Here is a 13041-nt window from a genome sequence, read left to right as displayed (position 1 = left end):
TTTTATCTTAGAACTCTGTGACTCTACTTTCCTAAGAAATTAGTTCTTGTCCACTTCTCATCACTGTAATCAGTCCCCAAAGACCCTCTTCAAACTACTACTAATTCTAAAGCCCCTGGGTCCTAGTGTCTTGATGGTTTCAGACCCACATCATCTCTCATCCAGACTGGTCATCTTTTTCCTCTTTTATGACTTGTCACCTGTAACAGTCTCTTACAGGCAAAATTTAATGCCAGTATGTTTTTCATCCTTTATTTTATAATGATGTTCCCCAAAGTTGTTTTCCTCAGCACACTAATATTTATAATATACATTCATTACAAAGGGGCTGGCACCATCCTGGTAAATGGTAAGCTCTTATGTACACACTTCCCGAATGAATTCTATTTTGTCACAGCCCACTTTGGACATTGAGACGTATGTGGAGCACAGGGGAGCACTCAAGAGCAATTAAAGTTCACATTTACAGAAAAAGGAAATGATACAATTATCCTAGAAAAAACAGAACGCAGAAAAGTAAATATCAATCAATAATAGTAAGGGAGATGTGGCTTTTGTAGGCAGAGAGGAAACCGGGACTAACAGATGGTTTGAAATAACAAGAGTTTCATGGCAAAATGCAAAGCAGTGGGGTTATGTTGGCATACTCAGGAGTCCTTCCTCTCTGGAGAAGTCCTGCGGTACCTACCTGAACTAGTCTCCACAACAACTGCCATTCTTGTGTGTGTGTGCATGTGTGTGTGTTGTGTGACTACACATGAATTTGTCTAATGAGGTTTTTTCTTTTTTTTTTTTAACAACTATCTTTTTTTCTGCAGCATCTGCTCCTCCATGCCCAAAACAAAAGCCTTTTCCAAAAGTGTACCTCTGTATTCTGGAGCCCTTAGCCCTTGGCTTTCTTAGACATTTTACCAAGTCTTGTCACAATGCTGCCTGGGTTCCAAACACAGGGAGAACAACTTAAGAGGCCCTGTTGCTTCTCTCCTGTGACACTCTCCTTCCCAAAAACTCAATTTGGATCCTCTATTCAGTAGCACATTGAGGCGGAAGAATCCTTCGTCTGGTTCTACACACAGTTCTTTCTTTGCCTCCCTGTTCAATCAGTTCTGTTGACAGTCCCTGCTGTCACTTTCCTACACTCTCTGTGGTGGATCTTGGGAAGGTGGGACATGCAAGTGTGCTAAGTCCCTTTAGCTATGTCTGACTCTTTGCAACCCTATGGACTGTAGCCCACGAGGTTCCTTTGTCCATGGGGTTTTCCAGGCAAGAATACTGGAGTGTGTTGCCATTTCCGACTCCAGGGGATCTTCCCATTCCAGGGATAGAACTGGGTCTCTTGTATCTCCTGCATTGCACTGAACCACTGGGAAAGCCCTTGAGATTTGAATAATCTTCATCATAATGGAGGTTTGAGGAGAGTGACTGATTTGGGCTCTGAGTAGCTGCTGGAGTCCTACCAATTTTATCCAGGTCATCCACAGCCATGAGGCCAGACAGTGGAGCTCTGCAGACCCAACCAAGCCTCCAAGGAAGCTTCCTGATTGTCCTGGAAAGCTGCAGGCCTGTGGCCTCCAACTGCATCCCTACCCATATAAGGTCTTTGGCTTTTGGGATAAATCAGTCCCACAATATTTCTTTAAATAAAGTTGAGCCACTGAGTCTGCATTTGATATTTTTAGTTATATAAGACCAAACAGCAATTGTAGGATTTTTAGCTTTGCCGTTCATGTTCAGTAATTGTTTTTGAAATCAGATGAAACAACTTCTGACCCTGCAAATCTGATTTACCCAACCATGCCTGGTACAAGCATGGGAGCTACAGCCAAATGTGAATAAGCCTATTGAAGTACTGGCACAAAACCAAGCATTCCCAGAAATCTTAATAAGAATAACAGTATTTATGTTTTTTTTGAGAAGCCTTCAAAACCCTTTCACAGGCCTGGCTTCATTTTACCCTTACAGTGAAGATGGTTTCACCTCCTAAGAAATGTAGACAAGCTTAAACTCATTGAAAAGCTTGCACTGCAGGGTTCATGAGGCATCTGTCAAATGCATGTGGCAGCTTTCAGTGAAATACCATAAACAAACTGATCACGACACACAGTATGCAGACTATGCTCTTAGGACTCTGATTTTGCAAAATCACTGTCCACCACAATGGGCTGCAGTCACTCTGCTGTAGTGACTGTCTATAACTCAAGATTCTTTTTAAATACAGCTGTCCTCCACATCATGCCCGGAGCAGAAGGATCAGCTTCCAGCCATCCCATTCACTCTCAGCTGGGATGAGGTTTGACTATAAAGAGAGGCAGCCAAGTAAAAGGGCTGCGGGGAAGCCTGGCTGGGGTTTGCCGGCTCTAGCTAGCGCCATGAATTTCACTACATCGGTGGGGTATCTGCTCCCTTTTCCTTGGGTGAGAAGCTTGTGCCTCTATGAATAAATAAATAAAGATCCAGAAGAATTAAACACTCCGTTACAGATGGCGGAAAAAAGCTCTCTGCACATCCGACTGTTCCCTTAAGAGCACGTTTTTTTCTTCTCATCCCAGGAACGCTGTCAAAGGAAACGCGGTTCAATACTGGCACCCTGTGGCCACAGAAATTCATCAAATCTCTGAAACGGCTCCTCCAGTTCTGAAGTTCCCCGGCAATCTGAGCTCAGCAGTCTATCTCCCTGTTTTCTGAATGCTGTTCCAGCGACCTCTTTTTTTTTTTAATGGAAGCACCCTCCATAAGATGTGTTTTGATAAACTATCATTTCACAGGGCTAATCTGTTCATGTATATTTGGGTGAAAATAAGTGATGGTATCAAGGCTAAAGAATGTTCCCCAACAGAACAATCTGATGTTAAATCTGCACACAGGCCACCTAGCAGACGCTCTCTGGCCTCTGAGTTCACACTGAGTTTCTCCCGCCCCAAACACACCAGTTGGGAGAGGAGATGAGACAGTGGTTCAGTGTTGTCTGTGTGTGTGTGTTTTGTTTTGGCCAAAGGCTAGGAAAATACTTGCTACAGCCACAATAAATATTATGAACTTTCTTTATTTTACTACAAGAATGCTGCCTAAGAGGAAAATCAAACAAAATTACAGAGGACTGTTGCTTTTTGCAGACTCACTTTCAAGGCAGCTATAAAGATAAAGGGTTGCAATGATCGCAGTTTAGAGGCAGATTTGCCACGCTCCCTGGTAAGACTCAATGGCGTTGTTGAGAACCAAATAACCATTGTGGGACTACTACTTGCTGCTACTTTCACAAATGGCTAACACTACATTTAGAGTCCTTGGAGATGTTCAAAATGCTATTCGAGACAGAAAAATAACAGAAAATGTCTAAATTACATGAGCACGGAAAAACATCAAAGAAGGAGCAAGCAGGAAAATCAGTAGTTAATATGCACCAGCAAAGAAATGAAAGAAAATACGCACATGTTAGCAGAAGGAAAGCTTTGTTAGCCTTGGCTAGCTACAAACAGGAGGGACAAAATGTCTACTCAATAGGGCAAGTAAAAGGAACTCCTCTCATGGTAATCTCTCTCATTGTTCAACTCTTAGGCAACCTGCTCTTCCTAAAATTCTCAAGGTTTTCCAGGTGCTCAGGGATTTTAATTGTCTTTAGCTAGTTATTCTGAAATGGACAAAGACCTCCCAGTGGTGAATACCCATCTACTCTGAAAATTAATAAAGAGCAATCCTAATGGTAAATATTGTGCAACAAGACTTGGATTTTTTTTTTTTTCTCAGAAAAAGCTCTATATTTACTGCCTACAGCAGAGAAAACTTTACTAAAGCTATTCTACAGAAAACTAGTGTGATCTGACAAGAAACAAGGATTAAATACACTGCTAGGCAATCAGTGTTCCCGTGTTAGCCTTGAAGAACCTAACTTTTATAGTAACACTTTTTTGGGGAAGAGTGTTGCTAGCTAGGAAACAAAATGCAGGTATAAATAGTAGTATAAGGTCTAAAGATATCAAATAACAAGCTAATAAAAGGTAGTAGCTGAAGTCTATGTTAAAGGACTAGCTTCTAAATGAGCTTGTGCAGCACAGTAGAGATGCAAAATGTACACAAAGTTGTTGTTTGTTTTTTTTATATTTAGTAACACTGACATTATTTATTAATAATTTTACCAGAACTCTCCCTGAACTTTTCACTAGGCTTTAAAAAATTAATGACGGTAAAGTAAGTAAATTAAAATGAATGAGAAGAACAAAAGAGGATTTCTAAACTCACCAGCAAGAACACATTTGCTCCTCTGGATATATTTTTTTACTTCTTTCTCTCTTCCCCCAGGCTCTCAGTATAAAAAAGAGCAAGAATTTGAAGTCCAGCAGCTATGGGTTCAAATCCCAGCTTAATAACATGGAAACATATACACTATCATATGTAAAATAGGTGGCCAGAAAGAATTTGCCATGTGATTCAGAGAACTCAGACTAGGACTCTGTAACAACCTAGAGGGGTGGGAAGAGATGGGAGGTGGAAGGGAGGTTCAAGAAGAAGAGGACATGTGTGTCCCTAATGTACAACATGACTGATTCCTACTGGTGTATGGCAGAAAGCAATATAATATTGTAAAGCAGTTATCCTTCAGTCAAAAAGAAATAAATTTGTTAAAAAATGCTACATCTTCCTGCATTCTGGTTGTCCCATCTGGGTATAGAAATCAACAAATTCACACATGGATCTTGTGGAAGAATGAAAGAGATGATGATGTGAGAGAGAATCTCCCAGCCTCGGACAGAGGGTTAGGCTTTTGATGGCTTTTGGCAGAGGCTGCTCCTAAGTACTCTTCCTATCTACTGATTTACTGTATTTTCTCCTCCTGCAACACACCTGGTCCCCAAGCTCTGTTGACTTTTCATCTTTAATATCTTTCATTTCCTTTGGACCCCGCCAATGTCATCTGTATTCAGACTTTTCTCGGTTCTTTCAGGATTACTGTGATAACCACTAATCTCTACTCTTGAGAATGTCTTCAGCCTCATGCTCTCTATTCTATCCTCACTGTCCCTCTCATCAGGATGACTTTTGTAAGGTACAAATCTGCGCAAGTTGGAATTCTAGGTCTTCTACTAAATATCTTCATGACTTGGAACAAGTTACATGGATTCTTCCATACCATAACCCAAAATCTATAAAACAAGGACAACCTTTTTCTAGCTCAGAAAGTTGATATAAGGATTAAATACGGTTTTATATATATATAATATACATATATATATATGTTAACACATAGAAATCACTCAATAATTGTCAACTGCTCTTTTCTTGATCATTCTTGCTGTTCTTATGATTCTCCATGATTCACCAGTTGGGCAGTGTTAAAATAAAATAAATCATGATACTTGAGACCTTTTCAGACTCTACCTGACCCCCCACCAAATCTCACACCACTCATTAAGTAGTGTGTTATCATACAGAATCAATAAACTGCATTCAGCCCAGGATAGAAACAATTAGGTAAGTGAGGGATTCAGTAGAACAATTAGGTTGTTTATAGTACTGCTGATAAAAATTCTATACAAAAATTGGTTCTCCTAAGAAGTGATTACAGAAAATCAAACTAAATACCCTCAAAGGATTCAGTGACTTTACCCTAAATATCCTTCCTGCCTTTTCTTCTTCAAGTTCTCATTAGAATGCAGTAATATAGTCAAACTAGCAGTTTCCCAAGTTGCATTTTCAAACTTTGAGGTGCGTATTATATATGTACACAGAGATGGGCTTTCTACAACCCAGTCTCTCAAAGGTCCTAAAGCTGCTTAAAAGTCTTACCTGACATTCTTCTGAACCAGTTGGGTTTCTTGTCCCATATAATAAAGAGATAGTAGGCAGGAACCCCAGTCAGAGTGATGATGAAGCCAACCCCTGTGCTAAATGGGTCTGAATAAAGGGAAAGGGCGACCATGAAGAGACACGTGAAGGAAAACAAAGCTGGGATGAACAGCGGCACCTGGAACAACAAACAAGAAAACCACTGCAAACGCGGCTCGAGAGACAGAAGGCAGATTCACGTCGAGCGCGTCAGTCACGTGATCAGGTGACACGCTTTGATCATGCAACCAGGTGATGGGCACCATCCTACTTACCTTTCTATGAAAATCTCTTGACGAGGGCACAGAGCAGATACTGATTTAAAAACACTCCTTTAAATTAAAGATAAATCTTTGGGTAGAACAGAATCTAAGGATAAATAAGCGTGTTTCATTAGAGATGTTCTGTTTGAATTCTTTTACAAGTTAAGTACCATTATGATTTATGTTTCTGATTGTAAAAGATTGCTTCTTTGATAATTATGATTAGAATCCACTTTAATGTAGAGCCAAGAGCACAGGCTGCTTGTTACATGTTAAAGCCTTTCAGTGCATATTGATTTTCTGTTGGAGATTCACAATACGAACTGACAGGGATAAAATAGGCCAACTCCTATTCAACCACTAATAAAGATGTCGCCAGCATTAGGTAATGAATATAATTAGAAACAAATTCTGACAACATGATGGACAACATTATCTGTGTTATTTCTTAAAAGCAAATATATAGTGAGTTCAAATCAATCCATGAACATTCAAGGCTGAAGGAGATGAGAAGCATATTCATCAGCCTTCTCAAAAGGAAATGCTTCATTATGGTAAATGGACATTCTATTAAGTGGTGAATTCATACATCTTCACTTTCTTACGTATTTTACATCTCTATTACTTCTGGAGTGCATCATGCGGAAAAGGGGCAATGTAACAAGTCATAACATTCAAGAATACTCAAAATGCCTTTTTTGAAAAGCAGCATCCTTTTCAGAGGCTTCCCTAGTAGTGCTAGTGGTACATAATCGGCCTGCCAATGCAGGAGATGCAAGAGAAGCAGTTTTGACCCCTGATTTGGAAGATCCTCTGGAGAAGGAAATGGCATCCCACTCCAGTATTCTTGCCTGGAAAATCCCATGGGCAGAGGAGCCTGGCAGGCTACAGTCCATGGGGTCACAAGGAGTCAGACAGAATTTAGTTATTAAATAACAATAATTCCTTTTTAGAGTTTTAATTAGTGATGATTTCATATGTATCTGCCTCACTCTTTCTCAGCATGATTGTCCACAACTATTCACCATAAAAGAGTAGTCTTTACTTTGAATGTATCACATCATTAGGCACATTAATGAAAAATCAACATAACGACCATTTAAATATTAACACCCCTTTTCAAAAGTGTGGCATACAAAGCTCAGTACATTGCAAACAAGCTAATCAACGATTTTTCCAAATGAAAATAAATCCCATATGAAGGCATCACCTGCAAGAGTTAAACGTTTTATTTTAGAGCATTCTGCCCTCTGCCCAAGCTCCTCATCATCAAGTTATGACAGAGAGGGCCAGATATTAGGAGGAAGATTTATGTAAACCCATGAAGATTGCTGCGGTTACCTTGAAAGGACGATGCATATCTGGGCGTTTGTATCGAAGATAAATCAGTCCAGCAACTGCCAGCCCAATAAAAAGCCACCTGGCAAAACTGAGGAAATTCAGAAGACTGTAGAGGTCTCCAGAGAAGAGCATTATCATTGTCAAAGGGTGCTGGGGGAAGGAAGAGAAAAATCACACTCAGTGAGTTAAAAGGGAACAAACATGATAACAAGCAATAACATCACTACACAATATTATTGTATTTTCCAAATGACTATTTTTACTGATAAACTAGCATCATGATTAAAATCTATACTCAACTACCCTCCTAGCTATATCTTACTCTTTACTCCTTCGTACACACATACATGGATGTGTTATTTTTTGTTGTTTTTCATTAAGAGAATGTGTTTTCCAAAAGTAAAACACAGGACACTCAATAACTCAAAATTTAAAGATCCAGAGGGCAGAGATGGTTAATAACTAACAATAAAAATTAAAAGTGCATCCAATACAAAAATTTACAGAAAACTCTGTGAATGGTGTCTGGTGAGCTCCTGGCTATGCACACACAGGAACTTCTAGGTGACTGTGTGGTCTCCTGAATGCAAAACATGACCTTTCTTCCCCCCACACTTTCTTTCCCCATGTGCCTGCCAGGTGTGACCCTCAAGACCACGGAAAAGAATGAAGCGCAGAGATCAGCATAGCAAGTCTCTCCAGCTGCACATACCAAGGACGGCAGGACTGATAGCGGAAGCTTAAAGGAAAAAAAACCCTCTTCACCGAATAAATACATTCTGTTCCCAAAGTGACATAAACTTCCAGATGCCACACAGAGAGTAAACATACTTGACAAAGAAATTTCAAGGAGACATGTTGAAACAAATGAAATTCATGGGAAAAAAGAAAGATGTTTCAATGCATGATTCCATGGGAGAAAATTGTTACAAAATAGTAAATAAAAAGGAATATAACAATGCCGATGAGGATTTGAGGACTTGAACATCTTACAGTCTTCTGTATCCCACATTTTGCAAATACTTTCCTCTGCCTAAAGAATCCTACAGTTCAAGTTTAAATTGTGGTGCTTTTATTTTTTCCCTTTAGGCTGCCCTCAAAAGTCTCACTTTTAAGCACAGAATCACTGCAGTGTCTGGGATTTCATTGACTTTTTCTATAAATGTGTATGCATCTCATCATATGGGGCCTCTGATGAGACATCTGGATATTTGGGGACTATAGCTTTTAGCTCCACTTTCAATAAGTAGAATTGGGACTTTTTACTCTATAGCATTTTCTGAGAAGGCTCTAAGTCATTGACAAAAGCCCAGGTAATCATTTCCCTTCCATTTCACAAATTTTTACAAAGGTGAAAGAGAAGTGATTTGGTTATTGCTCCAAAGCACCAAATATGCATCAGAACTGATAAAGAAGCTGCCTGCAATGCAGGAGACCCCAGTTCCATTCCTGGGTTGGGAAAATCCCCTGGAGAAGGGATAGGCTGCCCACTGCACTGTTCTTGGGCTTCCCTGATGGCTCAGATGGTAAAGAATCTGCCTACAATGTGGGAGATCTGGGTTCAATCCCTGGGTTGGGAAGACCCCCTGGAGAAGGGCATGGAACCCACTCCTGTATTCTTGCCTGGAGAATCCCCATGAACAGAGGAGCCTGGAGGGCTACAGTCCATGGGGTTGCAAAGAATTGGACACAACTGAGCAACTAAACATAGCACAGCATACTGGATAAAGAGAAGCAATGGAAAACATCCTGCCTGTCTAACTTCACCATGATACAAAGAGAGCCAATTTAGAGATGAATGATAACAGAAAGAAATCCTCCTTACTAACCTGTCCTTCGAGGCTATATCTAGATACACATGTTAATATGCATTACCAAAACAATGACAGCTGGCAGAGGAGTGTGCTTCCGGATGTGAATCATAGAGAGGATTTCTGGAAGGTGACCCTCCCGGGATGCAACATAGAATAACCTGATGGGAGAAAAATGCATAATTGATCATTTCCAAGGGGGAAAATCCAGAAAGCTAAGAGAAAACTTGCACCATCTTTGCACCAAATGGTGATTACATAGGTTTTGCTTTTTAAAGTAGAGTATGTTATGAGAAATTAAATTTTGAATTTTATAAATATCTGCCAAAATATGATTCCTTGAGGAGAAGCAATAACAATATCTGACTCAGTACAGCTCTGCCCCCATATACATAGCTGGTGGGGAATTTAGTTCTAGACTCCTATTATTACCTGTGTGCTGTCAATCCAGCACAACACACACACACACACCAAACATTCATATTTATCTGACTGGGTTTTCATCACATAAAATCAAAAGGGGTTTCTAGATAAAACAAAACAAGAGGGATGCAGATGGTGGGATGATGATTTCTTGTGTCTATTACTTTACTTTTTTTCTTGACACCTTTTCTTTAGAGAAACCAAAGATTTTATTACCAGAAATAAAATGCTGTTGTTATAGACATACATAAAAAAAAAAAAAAAAAAAACCCTCGATGCCTGGCTTCAGAGTAGGCTATGAGCAGACAAGCAGCACCCTTTAATGGTCAGAGCAGGAGGAGCTGAGGGAGATTTCAATCTCGCGTGTCCCTTTAAAAACAATAGGTTTGGAGGCACGATTTCTTTTCTTCTTAAACTTATCCTTATCACATCCCATCTCAAAAACAGAAATGCCTTTCTAGAAATGCTTGAACTCACTCACCTGGAGACAGCAAACACACCGCCATTCATGGAGCCAAAGCAGGATAGGGCAACAAAGATCGGAACCGCTAATGAGAAATTTCCCAGGAGCCGCTCAGAAAAGGTCTAATGAAAGGCAGAAGGGAGCAAATTAATGCTTTGCCAGGAAGTAGAATAAAATGAAACAGTTTAGGCCAAACTCGCTCCATGACTCTCTGTTCACTTGGTGATACGTGTGTGTTTTACAATCCTTCTTCTGGGTTAGGGTCAGACTAACCTCTTAGAATAATAATCAAAGGCAGGTAGCCTTGCTTGCTATGAAACTATGGACAACCGTCTAAACAAGCACCTTTCCTCTACCTTCAAAAAGCAGTGATCCATTTATCAAATCTATCAACTGTGATATCTATTGTCTCTGACTCTGGTAAGTAAAAAAAAATCTCAGTTCAGAATTTCACCTTTTGGAGACAGAAATCCTTCTGTATGATTCCTTCTCTTTAGTCTGGAAAGCCACATGTTTATAGTGAAGTACAAAGGTAGACTGAGAAGTGTTGCAGATACTTATTTCATATACCAAATCCTAGTTTTATGACTTAGAAGTGTGATGAAAAATAAATGATGACTTAATATGTGTATCATGGATAAGAACAGTTCTGAAAATCTTTTGCCCCAGAAAAATCACATCAGCTGCATCTCTGTTTCTCAAGTCAATCCCACCCTCTCAGGTATCTGCCAGTTCCTTCTGTAGTTTCTTATTAAAAGGTTAGAATACCAATACAAGTCTGAGGACATCAAGTCACAGAAAATATAAAAGAGAAACCAAGTTTATGACATTTCCTTTTATTCTATGGCACGTGCAAGACTGCACATTTTCATGAAGGATATATTTTTCAAAAAAAAAAAAAAAGATGTGGGATTCTTTACTTGTCCTTGAGCAGCTGGCGCTATGTAATTAATGTACCACATTACGCTCAGAGACTAAGTGCTGCCCTTTGTCTAGTAAGATGAGATGACGACCTGACATCAGGAAGCCCTGTGCATTTGGTTGTCTGGTAGAAGTTACAGCAGTGGGCAAAGTCTTCTTTAATACAGTGAACTCGTACATAGGTTCACATGAAATGGGATAATTTGTTCCCTGTGGATGTTCCCCGTGGATGATTATTATGAGGTAATAGTGACTATTTTAAAAGGAACTGACATCTAGTGGTGGAAAGTTCTTTTTTCCCCACCCTTCATTGTTACAAGGTCATGAATGAGCGCTCTCTTACTAGCTAAGTTTTTATACCAAAAAGTCTGTGTCACAGAAGAGCAGTCCCATAACATGACCTCTGGAAGCAAAAGATGGTCTTGAAGTCAAATAAATTTTGGAAAATGCTGTGAAATTATAAGTATCCACATCTTAGGGAGTTAAAATACACATTAGCTCCTGTGATATTCTGAGAAGTACAATAAAAATGACATCTGTTTAACTTTGAATAACTCTGTTTCCCCAAATTAATAATATCCTAGGAGCTAGTATTCAAAAGGATATATATACTAGAGACAAAAAAACAAATGCATATGGTCTACTTGGAAATTCTAAAGTGATACTTTGGGAAAAAGATTTTAAGTTAGCATTTGAAAAGTGTCTAAACAGGAAAGAGTACAGAATACATTGCAATTTGCATATCCCCAAAACGAATTCATTTAAACTCAGTAACTGCCCACCTGTCCTTAAAGACACATTGGAAGAATAATGCCTTCTATTCAACGTGTATGTGTGGAAACGTGTTTTCAGGCTGGTATATGTGGACATATTTTACATGAAATTAATAATACAGAAATCATATAGGATTGTAGTTGTATCAGTGGCTACAGATGTAGCTATAGCTGTAGCTTAGTTAAATGGAATATGCTAAGGTATGTCCTAAATTTTTAAAACATTATCATTCAGTTCAAAAAAATTACTAAATTACCAAAACACTTTCCACTGGAGTGAACTCTTATAAAACTGCATCAATTCATTAGCCTAAATTCAAACTGGCATTAACCCAACTTAGACTTACCACGGCCACTGCATTTGAGAGCATCAGTTCCTCGGCACTAATGGTTGTGAAGTAGGCCACGTTTGTTAGCACATAGCCAACAGTGACAATGGCCATGGATATACATATTGCAAGGGGGATGGTTCTGAAATGCACAAAGGAATTGCTTATTAGTCATCTTTTGTTAGTCATTTCTCTGAGACCAAAGAAAATAACAGGCTCATTCAAAGCAAAAACTAAAATGGTATGGATAACTACAGGCTCTGTTGGGTATGTATAAACATTTCATCTGGGTGAAACTTTGTAATTTAATAAGGTCCACGAGGGGAGATACTACATTTGTCTTATCTACTGCTCTGCCCAGAACATATGGGTCTGTCCCATTCTTTTACTCCACAAATCTTAGAGCAGTGTTTCGCACACTTGAGCATGCATCACCTGGAAGGTTTGTTGAAACACAGATTGCTGAGCCCACCGCAAGAATTTCTGATTCAGGAGGATTTGCATTTGTAACACCATCCTGGGTGATTCTGATGCTGCTGGCCAGGGTACCACACTTTGAGATCCAATGGCCTTTCAAATGCCTTTCAAATACTAATTCACTTGGCTTGACAACCTTTCTAAAACTAGTTTCCAAAAAGATCTTTTGCATTCAGTGTTTTCCCCTTCAGTAATTCTCCTTGCCATCAAATAAGTGTACAGTATTGGAAGCACAGGAACAGGATATATCTACCTCCTAAATGATGGCAATAATAATTTTGTACATAACACAAAAAGCCTAAAAGTGCTTCCAATAATGGCTTTGCACTGCCCTGCTGTGAGTTCAAAGGAAGCTCAAGATCATGAGTATCTATTAAAGCCATAGCACAGATAATCCCATGAAATTAGAGGTGACATGCT

At 39.4% G+C, this 13041-nt stretch overlaps 1 protein-coding gene across 3 annotated transcripts in view; it reads right to left on the bottom strand.

The window, feature by feature from the left end:
- SLC7A11 (solute carrier family 7 member 11) overlaps window positions 1–13041 on the bottom strand; it is a 246381-nt gene that overhangs the window by 171360 nt on the left and 61980 nt on the right. For all 3 annotated transcript variants that reach the window (XM_043486251.1, XM_043486261.1, XM_043486254.1), the window contains exons 7-11: window positions 12163–12286; window positions 10140–10243; window positions 9300–9396; window positions 7425–7574; window positions 5782–5959 (exon numbers count right to left, since the gene is read on the bottom strand). In XM_043486251.1, the coding sequence (XP_043342186.1) occupies window positions 5782–5959; window positions 7425–7574; window positions 9300–9396; window positions 10140–10243; window positions 12163–12286 (653 nt within the window). The remainder of the gene's footprint in view (window positions 1–5781; window positions 5960–7424; window positions 7575–9299; window positions 9397–10139; window positions 10244–12162; window positions 12287–13041) is intronic.

This window comes from Cervus canadensis, chromosome 1 (assembly GCF_019320065.1).
Source record: "Cervus canadensis isolate Bull #8, Minnesota chromosome 1, ASM1932006v1, whole genome shotgun sequence".
Classification (NCBI taxonomy): Eukaryota; Metazoa; Chordata; class Mammalia; order Artiodactyla; family Cervidae; genus Cervus; species Cervus canadensis.
Note: the sequence above shows the minus strand (reverse complement) of the source record. Positions and strands in the feature narration are given on the sequence as shown.